Raw genomic sequence first — 17,070 nt, 5'->3', positions numbered from 1 at the left:
TACATTGGATTCTTCACCGTTCGCAGTGTGTGTTCGGGCGTGTGAGAGAGCGCATGGATGGGTGAAGCACATAGGCTCATGCTCCTCGGGGGTGTCCATTGTGATAGACCGAGGTGCCCCAGAGAGACCATAACCCCATGGGTCTGAGGCCAGGGGAGGGATGTGATTGCTCACATGAGAGATGGGTCAGGATGCCAGCACAATGCTGTTCTGTTCTGCTTTCTCATCTGTACGATTGATGCATTTGAGGTGACCTGCATCTGTACGCCTTGGCTGTTGTGGACTGACGTCTGCGTGGCCTGGTGGCACGATAAATTGTACAGTGGTGCCCCGCAAGACGAATGCCTCGCAAGACGAAAGACCGGCTAGACGAAAGGGTTTTCCGTTTTTCGAGGCGCTTCGCAAAACGAATTTCCCTATGGGCTTGCTTCGCAAGACGAAAACGTCTTGCGAGTCTTGCGAGTCTTGTGATTTTTTTCCCCTTCCCCCCCTTTTTCTAAGCCGCTAATAGCTGCTAATAGGGGTGCTTCGCAAGACGAAAAAACCGCAAGACGAAGAGACTCGCGGAACGAATTAATTTTGTCTTGCGAGGCACCACTGTATATTGATTTTGTTTTGCAGAGTGTTCCATATACAGCATGTGTCTTGGGGTAAGGATATCGGAGGGGTGTGTGTTGTTGGGTGGCCAGTCTCAGCGATCGGGGAGAGGGAGGGAGAGGTTGTAGGGCTGATGGACTGATAATCCCCACTGAGCTGAGTTTTTGATTTGAGTTTCCACTGAAATGAGGCTGCATTTTAATGTTTTAATGTTGTATTTTGATCTTGTTTTTTTGAGTTGTATTTCAATCAATTGTTTTTATACCTGGTGTTAGCCGCCCTGAGCCTGGTCTTGGCTGGGGAGGGCGGGGTATAAATAAAATTGATACCTGTGAAAAACAAGCAAAGACCCCAAAGCATTATTGTTGTTGTTTTATTGTTGTTGCTGTCGCTGTTGTTGTTATATCCCTCCCATCAGAATGGGTTGCCCCAGCTCCCCTGGGCGGCTTCCAACATATATAAAAACAGAAGGAAACATTACACATTAAATGTCAGCATCGCCCTTGAGCCAGTGCCACTAACTGGACTCATGCACTTCAGCCCCGACTGGGCTAGGTGAGCTGGGTAGCACTGCCAGAGACCACCTTCTGCCCAGGAACAGGTCAAAGTGCTGTGCGACGACTGTCTTCTTGTTGGAGTGAATCCGAAGAAGACAGTCGTCGCACAGCAGAGTACAGCAGAGTATAAACGACTCGGAGAGCAGCCCTGTAGAATATCGCCTTTATTCTATCTACAACTATTATACAACTATATACAGAGCTTAATGAGGTCTAAGCATAAATGAATGCTGCACTGCACTGAGTGTCTGCAGCTGCTCTTAGCAGCAACCTTATCTCTACACACGATCTCTAACACTCAGTCTCTCTCTCTCTCCCCCCCCCACACTCACTGATTGACTGACTCTTTGATGTGGTGCTGGAGCAGAATAAGTAGAGAGCAGAACACTGCTCTTCCTCTCTGGAGAATCAGCAGACTCATCAGGAGATTCTTGGATATGGGAGGGGTGAAATCTCCTCATTGAAATGTTCAGAATGTCTCCCCGAAACCTCCTCAGGCTCTCCCATTGCAACCACTTGACCCCTTCACCATTTCCCCACCTTCCCTTCCAGGTCCTGCAGTGTGCTGGCTGCCATGCCGGTCCTTAAGAACCCCTGCAAGCTCAAAATGGCCAACGGCGACACCAGTGGCGGCTCGCTGATCCTTGAGAAGGAAAGCCACCGGGGAACCAACCCTTTTGAGGAAGACCTTGAGGAGAACGAGAGAGACTCTTTCCTGGGCAGCGACTCCCCTGAGAGCAGGAACCCTTCCCCGGACGGCGGTGGTGGCAACGGCAGCCCCGAGGGGCGCTACAGGCGGCGGGCGGCGCTGGAGAAGCTGGTGGGGCTGTCCCCCTTCCGCATGGGCAAAGGGAAGAAGAGCGGGGAGAAGAAGTCCCCCGGCGAGAAGGGGTCAGACAGGAGGTCCTTTTTGGGCCGCATGATGATCCCCTTGACGGAGGGCAACCAGGGGACCCCAGAGAAGAGGAAGACCCGGCGCAACTCCGAAGACTTCAGCCTGCTCCAGCTCCTGAATGGCCGCCGCAAGGAGAGCCTCTACGGTCACGACTGCGGCCTGTCGGAGAAGGAGAACGGCGGTGGGGGAGACAAGCGCATGTCCTTCCTCAAGATCGGGCTGGGAGGGAAGGTGCGGAGGGCTTCGCTGGTCGAGAAGCTCAGCCAGACCGAGGTGCCGGATCCAGCCCCCGTCACAGAGGAGGCCGAGGTCAAGGTCAAGGAGCCGCTCTCGGGTGAGTCTGTCATTTTTGACTTCTTCAGCAGGAGAGTTCCCCAGACTTCATGTTGGAGCTGTTGTTAATAATAATAATAATAATAATAATAATAATAATAATAATAATAATTTATTTGTACCCCGCCCATCTGGCTGGGTCTCCTCAGCCACTCTGGGCAGCTTCCAACAAAAATTAAAAATACATGTCACACATTAAAAACTTCCCTGAACAGGGCTGCCTTCAGATGTCTTGTAAATGCCAGGTACAGTGGTACCTCGGGTTAAGTACTTAATTCGTTCTGGAGGTCCATTCTTAACCTGAAACTGTTCTTAACCTGAAGCACCACTTTAGCTAATGGGGCCTCTTGCTGCTGCTGCACCGCCGGAGCACGATTTCTGTTCTCATCCTGAAGCAAAGTTCTTAACCCGAAGCAATATTTTGGGGTTAGTGGAGTCTGTAACCTGAAGTGTATGTAACCCAAGGTATACCACTGTGGTTGTTTATCTCTTTGACATCTGCTGGGAGGGCGCCACCACCGAGAAGGCCCTCTGTCTGGTTCCCTGTAGCTTTGCTTCTCGCACTGAGGGAACCGCCAGAAGGCCCTCGGAGCTGGACCTCAGCGTCCGGGCAGAACGATGGGGGTGGAGACGCTCCTTCAGGTATACTGGACCGAGGCCGTTTAGGGCTTTAAACAACACTTTGAATTGTGCTCGGAAACATACTGGGAGCCAACGTAGGTCTTTCAAGACCGGTGTTATGTGGTCTCGGCAGGCACCCAAAGTCCCCAGTCTAGCTGCCGCATTCTGGTATAGTTGTGTTGTTCTTGCTTCTATACACAGTGGAACTTTGGTTGCCGAACGTTTCGGCTTTCGAACGCCGACAACACAGAATGCTTCTGTTTTCGAACGTGCCTTGGCTTATTCACTTTTTTCCCTCCATTGGTTCACCCCCTAGCTCTTCTGCATTTTCCGAAGCCTCCTAATGTTTAGTCGGAATCTCCTTTCTCGTTGGGTCATCCCCTCTGGAGCAGCGGAAAAGGAGCTTGCTCCTTCTTCTATGTGACAGCCTTTCGCCTATTTGAAAACGGCTGTCGTAGCCCCTTCACAATGTACACTGTTTTGGAGAGAGCTGGTGTGTGCAGTGCTGTGCTGGACACTGTTCAAAGGCAGGACACTGGGCAAGCCAGCTTCCTATCATAGAATCATAGAATCCTAGAGTTGGAAGAGACCACCAGGGCCATCGAGTCCAACCCCCTGCCAAGCAGGAAACACCATCAGAGCACTCCTGACATATGCTTATCAAGCCTCTGCTTAAAGACCTCCAAAGAAGGAGACTCCACCACACTCCTGGGCAGCAAATTCCACTGTCGAACAGCTCTTACTGTCAGGAAGTTCTTCCTAATGTTTAGGTGGAATCTTCTTTCTTGTAGTTTGGATCCGTTGCTCCGTGTCCGCTTCTCTGGAGCAGCAGAAAACAACTTTTTCCCCTCCTCTATGTGACATCCATTTATATCCTTGAACATGGCTATCATATCACCCCTTAACCTCCTCTTCTCCAGGCTAAACATGCCCAGCTCCCTTAGCCGTTCCTCATAAGGCATCGTTTCCAGGCCTTTGACCATTTTGGTTGCCCTCCTCTGGACACGTTCCAGTTTGTCAGTGTCCTTCTTGAACTGTGGTGCCCAGAACTGGACACAGTACTCCAGGTGAGGTCTGGCCACAGCAGAATACAGTGGCACTATTACTTCCCTTGATCTAGATGCTATACTCCTATTGATGCAGCCCAGAATTGCATTGGCTTTTTTAGCTGCCGCGTCACACTGTTGGCTCATGTCAAGTTTGTGGTCAACCAAGACTCTTCTGACGGGATCAGCCTTGGCTCAGAACCTCACAGAATCGACTCGACCGTTTCTCACCGAAAAGACTTTAATGTTGAGCTGTTGAAAGTTGTGCCTTGGCAGCTGATCTTGAGCTGTCTGCAAAGTCCTTCTCAAGGGGACTGGAAACAAGACCTGATGGTTTTATTTTTTCCCCTCTTCGCTCCAGGGCCAGCCTGTTTACTCAGGTTATGGCTGGGGATAAGCTAATGAAGGGGTCTTTCTTTTTTTGCTTTTTGTTCTCCCGGCTCATTGTTCCAGCCTAATTGACCCTGCTGATTGCAGGGGTAAGAAATGCAGCCCATTGACCTTGCTGGGGAATGTGCCTAGAGGGAAGGAAAAAGACTCCAAGAGCTCTGGGAGAGAGCAGGGCAAAGGGGGGAAATGAATATGCAGAACCAATTCAACTTTGCTCCGCAAGCCTGGAGAGAGCCTTCCTTCCTCTCCCAAAATTTCAGCCCGCTTGCCAAAGATAGCCTCCATCACCCTAGATTGCAAGACTGAAAACAAACCCCCCTCTCCTTATAAAACTGTGTCTCACGCCTCTGTTTGCTTGCTTGTCTGCCTGGCTGCCTTCCGCTGTTCCAGCACAGAATCATAGCATTGTTGAGTTGGAAGGGACCACGAAGGTCATCTAGTCCAACCCCCTGCAACGCAGAAATCTTTTGCCCAACGTGACGCGCAAAACACCCATTTTGAAGATCTGCGGTGCTCAGAAACCCCCTCCAAAGCATTCTTCTTAATTAAAAAAAACAACAACCTATAAAACCAGTTATGAATTTGCGTTTATATCCCAACTTTTCATCCAAGCAGCTGAAGGTGACACACATGGTTCGCTCCTTATTCATCCCATCCCCACAACAACCTTGGGAGGGAGGCTAGGCTGAGAGGTAGGCTAGACTGCCTGCCCCACAAGCCTCATGGCGAAGTGGGGAATTCGAATCCAGGTCTTCCGGATCCCAGCCTGACATTATAACGAATCGCTGCACCAGACTGACTCTCGAATGCAACCAGACGTGGCAATTTGTATTATTTATTTGTTAGTTCTTCAACTAAGGTCCCAGGATGGGCTACAGCAATTTAACCACAGTACTGAAAACATTTTAAAACAAGTGGTGCTGTGGTCTAAACCACAGAGCCTAGGGCTTGCCGATCAGAAGGTCAGCGGTTCGAATCCCTGCAATGGGGTGAGCTCCCGTTGCTCAGTCCCTGCTGAGTTCGGAAGCACATCAGAGTGGTGGTAGATAAATAGGTACCACTCCGGCGGGAAGGTAAATGGAGTTTCTGTGCATTGCTCTGGTTTCTCCAGAAGCGGCTTAGTCATGCTGTCCACATGACCCGGAAGCTGTCTGCGGACAAAAGCCGGCTCCCTCGGCCTATAGAGCGAGATGAGGGCACAACCCCAGAGTGGCCAGTCCACTGTCCCTCAGACCTTGTGGGGGGGGGCGGGATTTTTTTGCCCAATGTGGAACCTATGGCCATGAGATTAAGGGTCTCATGTCTACTGACTGAGCTGGGGGTGGCAGCCATGGGCATACGCAGGATTTATTTGGGGGGGCAGGCTTTAAGTTTGGGTGGCAGAACGGACTTATCTGAGATGCAATTGGTCATTTAGTTAAGGATTTTTGTTTACTTGATAGGGGGGGCAGCTGCCCCTCTGCCCCCCCCCCCAGCTATGTCCATGGCAGCAGCCCCTCTCTTCCGCCAAGGGGCTGACATGAGGTGACATGGGGGGCTGCCAAAGAGGCCACCAAACTGGCCTCCTAGGAGCAGACTGCAGTAGGCAATGCATTCCTGGCCGTCCCTCTACATCTTGCCGCCTGAGGCCATCGCCTCACCTTGCCTCATGGGTGGGTCGGCCCTGCCTGAGAGGGTCTGCAGGGAAGGAGGCTGGTTTTCAGGTCCTCAGAGCCTGGGTCCCCAACGTGAACACCTCGAATTGGGCCCTGAAACGACCTGGCAACCCTCTCTGCTGATGCGAAACAGGGGTTTCTATGGCTGAACGGAAGCGGCCCAATTTTGCCCAGGTTGTCCAGCGCCAGGGGGCTTCCATCCCACCATGGCTGGCAGGGGCCAAACTTGTGCGTCTGTATCCGTGCGTCTGCCATCCCATGCGGGGAAGATCTTGAGTCCTGGCAGTCGTTCCGCCCAGGGCGGTGGGAGGCTGCTATATAAATACACAGCGGAGGCAGCAAACGGAAGCAATAAGTTAAACAACATGTTTCTGGGGCTGGGAGAGGTGAGGACTGCGGCAGGGAGCTAGTTCTGTCGCCCCTCTCTCCGCCATGGGGCTGCACGCACTGCTGCAACGAGCAGAGCCAGCCCCCAAAGCGCCGAGGATGGTGGGGTGCCCCCCATTCTCCCCGCCCCTCGGCCTGTGGAGCTATGAGCTTACGGGTGGGGAGCAACCTGTGACCCGTGAGATGTCCTTGGGGCTCCCAGCTCTCATTGGGGTCGGTCAAGCAGGCCCAGGTCATTTAGGATAAATAAAAAAGCATTATTTGGAAGAGCAGTTTGCATGGCCTGCTAAGGAATACTGTAGCACACTCAGATTCAAAACAAGTGGCAATTGCCGTATTTTTCGCTCCGTAAGATGCACCTGACCATAAGATGCACCTAGTTTTTAGAGGAGGAAAACAAGAAAAAAAAATATTTTGAATGAAACAGTGGATGTATGATTTTTGTGGTTCATGCTGTGGCCACAGACATGTGATCTGATGGAGAACTTGGGGTGACCCAATGCAAAAATCCTGAGGATTCATTTGGATCCGTGCTTTGTGACCACGTTTTTGCGCCATTGCAGCCCCAGGCAACAGTGGGTGTGTGATTTTTTTGGGTGCAGGCTGTATCCGTGGACATGCTATGTGATCTGATGGTGATCTGATGGAGATCGTCCATGGGCCGGACTGGCGCAGTGTGTTGCGTCTGCACATGCCCATGGCGTTGGAAATCGCTCTGCGCATGCCCAGACGCCGAAAATCATATCTGCGCAGAAGCAATTTTTGACGTCTGGACATGCGCAGACACGATTTCTGGTATCTGCACATGCACAGCTGCGATTTCTGGTGCCATGGACATGCGCAGAACCCTCTGGACCCCACGTGGAGAAGATACACAAAGAAGGGCCTCAGGAGATGATTTCAGGGTCCGGGTAGGCTTATATGGAAAGTGGCAGTCCTTGAAGTATTGCGGTCCTGAGCCGTTTAAGGCTTTATAGATCAAAACCAGCACTTTGAATTGGGCCTGGAAACTAATTGGTAGCCCGTGCAAGACCGTCTTGCCCCGGTGAGCAAGCTAGCTGCCAAATTCCGCCGCAGCTGGAGTTTCCAAACTGCCTCAAGAGGCGGCCCCATGTATAATGCGATGCAGGATGTCTCAGGTCGCGCCCCGTGTGTCTTGTGACATTGTTTCTCGCACCAGAGATTAAACACAAGACATAAGGCATCGGGGTTTACAAGCCAGGAAGCGTGGATTCCAAGCAAGCCTGATCACCTTGTAAATATTAGCCCCTGGCTAATGCAGGAATGTGGGTTAGGAAGGGGACAGGAGCTGGGAAATGATGGAAAACCTTGTGACTTGGAACACGGAACAAGGGTGCATTGTCTATGTGCAGAGTCAACATGGGATCGCCAGAGATAATAGCATTAGTGACGGTAACCCCAAAATCCAGCCATCGTTTCAGTCTGTGTGTGGGCAGACATTATCTCCTTGCAAGGTCACACCCTATGAGTTGCCGTGAAGTGCCGTCAGACGCATAGCCAGACCGAGGACCTCTGGGGTCAGAGGTCATCACTTCCCAGGTTGCTCCAAGACCCTTTTTGGTCTGAGGTTGAGGGCATCGTGCAGGGAGGAGCTGTATGAAACCAAACCCTTCACCTATTGCAGTGGTCCCCAAAGGTTTTCATTAGACCACCGTTCCATTGGTTCCATAAAGTCGTTCCCAGTGCCCCTGACTCGGTCCTATAAAAAGCATTCTAGCACTTTGCAAGGTCCGCTAAGTAAGATAATAACATAATAAAACGCAAAACAGCCAACAATGAATTGCATGTCTATTCAAAATAAAAGGAAAACTTGTTGTTGATTAGTTGTTTAGTCGTGTCCGACTCTTCGTGACCCCCTGGACCAGAGCACACCAGGCACTCAGCAACCAGTAGGCTTGGTCTTCGTTGAAGTAGGCTTGGTCTTTATTGAAGACTGTCACGACAGGATTCCCACCTGCCACCAGGTGGAACAAGATGGAAGCCCCAAACAAAAGAGCCCCCAAACTTTTATTAGCTGCTAATCCCCCATGCTGTTGTTGTTGTTTAGTCGTTAGTCATGTCCGCCTCTTCGTGACCCCCTGGACCAGAGCACGCCAGGCACTCCTGTCTTCCACTGCCTCCTGAAGTTTGGTCCAACTCATGCTGGTAGCTTTGAGAACACTGTCCCATCATCTCGTCCTCTGTCGTCCCCTTCTCCTTGGGCCCTCCATCTTTCCCAACATCCAGGGAGTCTTCTCTTCTCCTGAGGTGGCCAAAGTCTTGGAGCCTCAGCTTCAGGATCTGTCCTTCCAGTGAGCACTCAAAGGAAAACTAGTTAAATTAATTTACCCCTGTCAGTGCCCCCCTGATGTCCACTTGACCCTTATCACACCGCCTAGGTAATCCTGCTGCCCCCCAAGAAGGAAATACCACCTGCTTTGAGAACCACTGACATATCCAAACCGTAGCTTGGGCAGGACACAGAGAACCAGTGGGCTGGCAGAGGGTGAAGGTAAAACCACCTTTCTTAGAATCATAGAATCCTAGAGTTGGAAGAGACCACAAGGGCCATCGAGTCCAACCCCCTGCCAAGCAGGAAACACCATCAGAGCACTCCTGACATATGGTTGTCAAGCCTCTGCTTAAAGACCTCCAAAGGAGGAGACTCCACCACACTCCTTGGCAGCAAATTCCACTGTCGAACAGCTCTTACTGTCAGGAAGTTCTTCCTAATGTTTAGGTGGAATCTTCTTTCTTGTAGTTTGGATCCATTGCTCCGTGTCCGCTTCTCTGGAGCAGCAGAAAACAACCTTTCTCCCACCTCTATGTGACATCCTTTTATATATTTGAACATGGCTATCATATCACCCCTTCACCTCCTCTTCTCCAGGCTAAACATGCCCAGCTCCCTTAGCCGTTCCTCATAAGGCATCGTTTCCAGGCCTTTGACCATTTTGGTTGCCCTTCTCTGGACACGTTCCAGTTTGTCAGTGTCCTTCTTGAACTGTGGTGCCCAGAACTGGACACAGTACTCCAGGTGAGGTCTGACCAGAGCAGAATACAGTGGCACTATTACTTCCCTTGATCTAGATGCTATACTCCTCTTGATGCAGCCCAGAATTGTATTGGCTTTTTTAGCTGCCGCGTCACACTGTTGGCTCATGTCAAGTTTGTGGTCAACCAAGACTCCTTCTTGCCCTCTTCCTTCCATCCCAGAGGGGCATGCCTCGAGCATGCCAACTCGAGCCAGCTCCAGGCTCATCGCCCTGGTGACCCTTGGCAGGCAGAGAGGTGAGAGCCAGCGCGGTACGATGGTTAGTGTCAGACCAGGACGTGGGAGACCAGGGTTCAAATCTCCACGCAGCCATGGGACCTTGGGAGCCAGCCACTGCCTCTCAGCCTACCCTACCTTGCAGGGTTGGTGTGGCAGCTAAATGAGCAAGGGGAGAACCCTGGGCGGGTCACCTTGAAGGAAAAGGTGGGATATAAATGCAATATACAACAAACAAACAAACAAACCTCCAGTCTGTTACATACACCCCTAGACACACTTTGTTTTGGGTTTTTCGAAATCGTTTTTATTTGATTTTACAAATATAAATTTGTAATGCATATCCATATACAGTGGAACCTCGGTTTTCGAGTGTCTCAGAAGCCGAACATTTCGGAACCTGAACGCCGAAAACCCGGAAGTAATTGCTTCCATTTTCGAATGTGCCTCAGAAGTTGACAAGCTTCCACTGTGTGTTTTTCCATTTTCACCATCGAAATTGCTGGCAGCCCTTTGTGCCGAGGTTCCACGGTATAGACATTACTCTGAATCTTGAGATTTCCCCTCCATGGGTCCTAATGTCAACATTTACAACTGCATAATATTCCATATTCTATGTTTTAAATCAATCCGTATTATCCATAGTACTTGTTACATTAGAAGTGGGTTTCAAATCCTGCTAATATCACTTCCAGGTTTGCGGCGTCCGGAAGCCAAAACGTTCAACTTCCAAGGCGTTCGGCTTCCAAGGTACGACTGTACGCCATAGCTGGCAACCTTTCCCTTTTCTTGCGAGGAATCCTATTCGGAATAAGGGAATTTCCCTTTAAAAAAGGGAAAAGTTGACAGCTATGCTGTACACAGGTGGCGCTGTGGGTTAAACCACAGAGCCTCGGGCTTGCCGATCAGAAGGTCGGCGGTTCGAATCCCTGCGACGGGGTGAGCTCCCGTTGCTCGGTCCCTGCTCCTGCCCACCTAGCAGTTTGAAAGCATGTCAAGTGCAAGTAGATAAATAGGTACCACTCCAGCAGGAAGGTAAACAGCGTTTCTGTGCACTGCTCTGGTTCGCCAGAAGCAGCTTAGTCATGCTGGTCACATGACCCGGAAGCTGTACGCCGGCTCCCTCGGCCAATAAAGCGAGATGAGCGCCCCAACCCCAGAGTCGGCCATGACTGGACCTAAAGGTCAGGGGTCCCTTTACCTTTACCTTTTTATGCTGTGTGCTGAAATGGCTCCTAGACACACTTTGGATCTCTTTTTCCTCCTTGTGCTCCAGTTCTGGAAATCCTGAATCTGATCCACAAAAGGGATCTCCTGGTGGCCGACGAGCACATCATTGAACTGGAGGCCGAATGTGAGCAGGATGGGCAGCAGAGCACTGAGGGCAGCGAGGTCCGGAAATCGGGGAGCCGGAAAGCCAAGGACGTGGCGCTGCTGTATGAGGCCTTGCAGAAGGAGCTGTGGGCCGTCCTGGCTGAGTCTCTGGCCGGCAAGAGCTCCTGCCCGGCTCTGGAGCTCGTGGTGCGAGTGATCGAGCAGGAGGAGGACACCGACCGCAAGTGGCTGGCGGCTCAAGGGGACCGGGCAGGCGGCTGCGGACCCCGGCCACGGGCCATGAAGGAGCAGTGGGCTGAGGCAGTGCGCCAGCTGGTCGGACAGCGGCTGCGCCAGTGCACCGAGGGCAGGGTCCTCCCCGTGGCCACGCAGATGGACCGCCTGGCCAAGTGCGCCCTGGAGGACCTGTGCACTGTCAAGTTCCACCTCTTGCACGCCTACCCCAAGGAATACGAGGCCTTCGGGGTCTACCTGTGCAGCTTCCACCAGGGACTCGCCAGGTGCCTGGCTGAGGCAGTCCAGAAGAAGCTGAGCATCTCCGACCTCTACTTCGTCCTGGATTGGAGCAGCAACATCTACCAGAGGTAAAAGGCAGGGACGGATCTGGGTGGTCTGCACGCCCAACATTTTTCTGTAATTATTATTTTAGTATGTATACTCCGCCCATCTGACTGGGTTGCCCCAGTGACTGGGTGGCTTCCAACATACAGTGGTACCTCAGGTTACATATGCTTCAGCTTACAGACTCCGCTAACCCAGAAACAGTACCTCAGGTTAAGAAATTTGCTTCAGGATGAGAACAGAAATTGTGCTCCGGCGGAGCAGCAGCAGCAGGAGGCCCAATTAGCTAAAGTGGTGCTTCAGGTTAAAGAACAGTTTAAGGTTAAGAACAGACCTCTGGAACGAATTAAGCACTTTACCTAGGTATCACTTTATATAAAAAGATAATTAAACACTGAACTTTTAAATTTTTTTAAAAAGTCATCTCTATAAACTGGTACCTCAGGTTAAGAACTTAATTCGTTCTGGTGGTCCGTTCTTAATCTGAAACTGTTCTTAACCTGAAGCACCACTTTAGCTAATGGGGCCTCCTGCTGCCGCTGGAGCACGATTTCGGTTCTCATCCTGAAGCAAAGTTCTTAACCTGAGGTACTATTTCTGAGTTAGCGGAGTGTGTAACCTGAAGCGTATGTAACCTGAAGCATAGGATACCACTGTACAGGGCTGCCTTCAAATGTCTTCTAAAGGTTGTATAGTTACTTATCTCTGTGACTCGGGGATCACATAACTCCAGACCTTCCAACGTTTCTTTGATGAAAATAGGGACGTCCTAGGGAAAAGAGGGGACGCGGGTGGGGCTGTGGGTTAAACCACAGAGCCTAGGACTTGCCGATCAGAAGGTCAGCGGTTCAAATCTCCTAACAGGGTGAGCTCCCGTTGCTCAGTCCCTGCTCCTGCGAACCTAGCAGTTCAAAAGCACATCAAAGTGCAAGTAGATAAATAGGTACCACTCTGGCAGGAGGCTAATCGGGCTTTCCGTGCGCTGCTCTGGTTCGCCAGAAGCGAAGCCCAGAGTCGGTCACGACTGGACCTAATGGTCAGGGGTCCCTTTACCTAGGCGAAAACCAAGTGGCTGGTGCCAATTTGCCAAGTGGAAAAATTCCTACCAGGCCTCTCAATGGCGACCAACCAAGGTCCATAGCAAGGTCAAGGGAAGAAAACCTTCTAGGGTGGGAGAGTGGGAAAAGCAGGAACAGTTGACGGGTGGCAAAGAGGGAGATCCCTGGCCGCGTCCTGGTTTAAATAGGGCAGGCCACTCCGCCAGAGACAGCCGATTGGCTGGCCAGGAGATGACGTGGGACAAGGGAGCTGGGAGACCAACAGCGTCTGTGGGGCATCAGTGTGGGCTCGCCCTGGACAGCTCAGTGGGTTAGAGCGTGGTGTGATAATGCCAAGGTTGCAGGTTCAGTCCCCGTATGGGGCAGCTTAATAATAATAATAATAATAATAATAATAATAATAATAATAATAATTTATTTATACCCTGCATATCTGGCTGGGTTTCCCCAGCCAGTCTGGGCGACTCCCAACAGAATGCAGTGGTACCTCGGGTTACAGACGCTTCAGGTTACAGACTCCATTAACCTAGAAATAGTACCTCAGGTTAAGAACTTTGCTTCAGAATGGGAACAGAAATCGTGTGGTGGCGGCGCGGTGGCAGCAGCGGGAGGCCCCATTAGCTGAAGTGGTACCTCAGGTTAAGAACAGTTTCAGGTTAAGAACAGACCTACAGAACGAATTAAGTTCTTAACCCGAGGTACCACTGTACTAAAAACACGGTAAACATCAAATGTTAAAAACTTCCCAAAACAGGGCTGCCTTTAGATGTCTTCTAAAAGTCAGATAGCTGTTTATTTCCTTGACATCTGGTGGGAGGGCGTTCCACAGGGTGGGTGCCGCCACTGAGAAGGCCCTGTGCCTGGTTCCCTGTAACCTGACTTCCCACAATGAGGGAACCGCCAGAAGGCCCTCGGAGCTGGACCTCAGTGTCTGGGCAGACCGATGGGGGTGGAGATGCTCCTTCAGGTATACTGGGCCTTTGAGGCCATTTAGGGCTTTAAAGGTCAGTGCCAACACTTTGAATTGTGCTCAGAAATGTACATGTTCCTGCACTTGAGGGGTTTGGACTAGATGATCGTTAGGGTCCCCTCCACCTCTAGGATTCTATTATTCCCTTGCCCCCTTCCTTTTATAAGCACTGATCCTCACAGAGCCAAAACAACCCCATCTACCCAGGCTTGGGGAAGCCAGACGTTTGTTCTGATCCGGTTTTATTCTTCTTCTATTCTTAATAAACAAGGTAATTCAGATATGTGACTAATACATAACACACAGACTGTCCCTTTGATGAAACACCCTTGATTAAGGGCTTTGAACACCAAAGCCAATGTTAATCCCGCAGCTGATTTTGGAGGGTAAAGTTCAGACCAGGTATGTATGAAGTCATAACAGAACACCCCTGAGCATGTCCAGAGTGACTCCAGCTCACTACAAGCTTTGCCCCAGACGCGTCTGACTTCAGCCAGGCCTGGCTGCCAGGCTGTCAGAGTCTTGCCTTTGCGCACAGAAGGTAGGGAGGCTGTGAGCGAAATTTATTAATTATTCTTAATATCCCACTTTCCCCTCCAGATCAAGGCAGCTTACACAAATTAAAACCGCTCAGATAAAATATAAGGAGCTAAAATTGTATAAAAGACCATCATTAAAGAGTCATTAAACTCTAATAGAATTGAAACAATATTTGAAAATAGATGTATTTGAATACAGATAGTAAAAGCAGCAGAGCGCGACGTAAACGTCCTTTCCTTAAAAAGCAATCAGATCCCTAAGACCTATCAGAACAAAGTGGTCTTCATTAGGGCTGGGCGATATCTGGTTTTCAGCATCATCATATATCACCAGCTAAACATTGTGATATACTGATATGTTGTGAAGCCTGAAATAAGGATGAAGCTATGTAGAGGCATTGGCTGGCTTCATGGTTTCCCCCACATTGCAATTGTTGCACACACACACACACACACACACAAACACACACACCATGATTTGCAATATATCGCCAGAACAAAAATTATGAAACCGTTATCAGAATGCGGCATCTAGACTGGTGACTGGAAGCAGCTGCCGAGACCACATAACACCAGTCTTGAAAGACCTACATTGGCTCCCAGTACATTTCCGAGCACAATTCAAAATGTTGGTGCTGACCTTTCAAGCCCTAAACAGCCTTGGTCCAGTATACCTGAAGGAGCGTCTCCACCCCATCGTTCTGCCCGGACATTGAGATCCAGCGCCGGGGGCCTTCTGGCGGTTCCCTCGCTACGAGAAGCCAAGTTACAGGGAACCAGGCAGAGGGCCTTCTCGGTGGTGGCACCCGCCCTGTGGAACGCCCTCCCATCAGATGTCAAAGACAAGAACAACTACCAGACTTTTAGAAGACATCTGAAGGCAGCCCTGTTTAGGGAAGCTTTTAATGTTTGATGCATTACTGTGTTTTAATATTTTGTTGGAAGCCACCCAGAGTGGCAGGGGAAGCCCAGCCAGATGGGCAGGGTATTATTATTATTATTATTATTATTATTATTAATAATAATAATAATAATTACAATAGGGACTTCAAACTGGCTTCACTAATAAGGGAGTTCCAAAATTGTCTGGCAGCAGCCACCACCGACAAAGCCCTCTCCCGCTACCCCACCAAGTGTCCATTTGAGGGCATTTCTTTGGTCGGTCTGTGTGATGTACTTTGCATCCCTCTGGAGGAGATCCTGCTTCTCACTCCTGTTCTCTTTCTCTACGCCGCACAGAGAAGTTCTCGGCCGAGCAGAAATCTCCTCCCTTGTCAAGACACAGGAGCTGGGCCCGCTGCTCTCCCCCGAGACCCAGCTGAGCCTGGAAGAGGACCTCATCGCTGCTGTGAAGGTAAACGGTGAATCGCAAAAGGGTGATGGGGAAGCAGCTTTCCGCTGCGGCTGTGCTGTGCCCGGGGGTAACCCGGGAAATCCTGTCCAGGACTGGTCCAGAATCCGAAGGTTCCGCTAGGAGTCAGTCCCACAGGGCCAAGGCAGGAGACCAGGCAAGGACAGGTGAGGGATCTAGCCTACAGCAATGTTGCTCCCGCAACCTGGGGCAGGGTCCGACAGCCTTTTATCTCTGTTGGGGTAACGGCCGGTCCTGATCCCCCAGCGACTCACCTCCCTGTTTCGCCCGGAGGTGAGCACTCCTCCTGTGAGTACTCAGGTCTCTCCTTCTCTCAGGCCTCAGTCTCTGCAGCTCGGGAGACGTCGGTAGGATACTAGACCCAAGGGCCGCCTGAGCCTCCCCTGACCCAACCGGTAGTGGAGCAGCGGTAAGGGATGGCCCAGCTGGAGGCAACGAGGTCATCCCCGCGTCTGGAGCCAGGGCAGGCTCAGGCCCCAGACTCGGCTCAGATGGTGTTTGCTGCAGGGGAAACTGTGCAGACTGGGGCTCTTCAGGATCAGGCCCCAGACTTGGTTCAGATGATGCCTGAGGCAAAGGATCCAATGCAGACTGAGTCTCCTCTGGTTCCGAGTCTGAGTCCCAGGCCATCACAGCAGCTAATGAGGACATAAGAACGGCCACCAAGCTAAATGGGTTTCAAAGAGGGACTGGGCAAATTCATGGCAGAGAGGGCTAGTTGGAGACAGCAATGCTTTTGAATGCCAGGGTCTGGGAGCCAGAGGAGGAGAGAGGGGCCTTGCTTGCAGATTTCCCATAATGGGCATATCGTTGGCCACTGTGAGAACAGGGTGCTGGACCAGAAGGGCCACAGGCCTCATCCTGCAAGGTTGTTCTTACGTTTTTAGGGTGGCAGGCATGTAGACAAGCCACCGATTCTGCCCGTTCTTTCCCTGGTATGCACCTTTCTTTGCTTGTTTGTAGGCAAAGATCACCAAGGACATGAGCCTAGAGCTTCAGACGGAGGAGGAGAGATGGGCACAAGAAGACACAGGCGACGGCTTCCAGTTCGGCCTGTCTGGCAAAGTCATACTGGTAGGTGGGACGCTTGGCCACCCAAAGGAGCCAGCGGCTTCGCCTGTTGGACTTCTGCCTGCATGCTTCACTCTCCCTCTCGCTCTTCCTTCATGTCTGCATGGAGCTTCAGCCATTTACACTTACTGGTCACAGTTTGGCAAGGCGGCAATTTGTTTATTATGGTCCATAGGCAGGATTCTGGATCTATCCCAGCCCTGCCCGGAAATGTCAGGAGTTGACCAGGTGTTCTGCCCCTGAGCCATGTCTCTTCCCGTGGATTTTCCCTTAAAAACCCAGACTGGATTCTCACTCATTCCTGCGACTTCTGACATGGGAGAATCGGAGGCAAACAAACCCGTCTCGGAGATTCGCTGGTGTTGCCAAGTGTGGTGCCAGCTAGCCAATTCCTCGCTTTTCTGGTCTCACC

General features: G+C 51.0%; 2 protein-coding genes across 2 annotated transcripts in view; both read left to right on the top strand.

The window, feature by feature from the left end:
* CKM (creatine kinase, M-type) overlaps nucleotides 1-17,070 on the top strand; it is a 196,118-nt gene that overhangs the window by 121,683 nt on the left and 57,365 nt on the right. The gene's annotated exons all lie outside the window — the stretch shown is intronic.
* Nucleotides 1-17,070, top strand: part of EXOC3L2 (exocyst complex component 3 like 2) — a 51,780-nt gene that overhangs the window by 11,499 nt on the left and 23,211 nt on the right. Inside the window, exons 2-5 of the mRNA XM_083753744.1 lie at nucleotides 1,707-2,383; nucleotides 11,029-11,671; nucleotides 15,455-15,569; nucleotides 16,551-16,661. Coding sequence (XP_083609870.1) covers nucleotides 1,729-2,383; nucleotides 11,029-11,671; nucleotides 15,455-15,569; nucleotides 16,551-16,661 — 1,524 coding nt within the window. The 5' untranslated portion in view covers nucleotides 1,707-1,728. The remainder of the gene's footprint in view (nucleotides 1-1,706; nucleotides 2,384-11,028; nucleotides 11,672-15,454; nucleotides 15,570-16,550; nucleotides 16,662-17,070) is intronic.

This window comes from Podarcis gaigeae, assembly GCF_964106915.1.
Source record: "Podarcis gaigeae genome assembly, chromosome: 8".
In the NCBI taxonomy this organism is placed as follows: Eukaryota; Metazoa; Chordata; class Lepidosauria; order Squamata; family Lacertidae; genus Podarcis; species Podarcis gaigeae.
The sequence above is the reverse complement of the archived record's forward strand: the minus strand, read 5'-3'. Positions and strand labels throughout refer to the sequence as shown.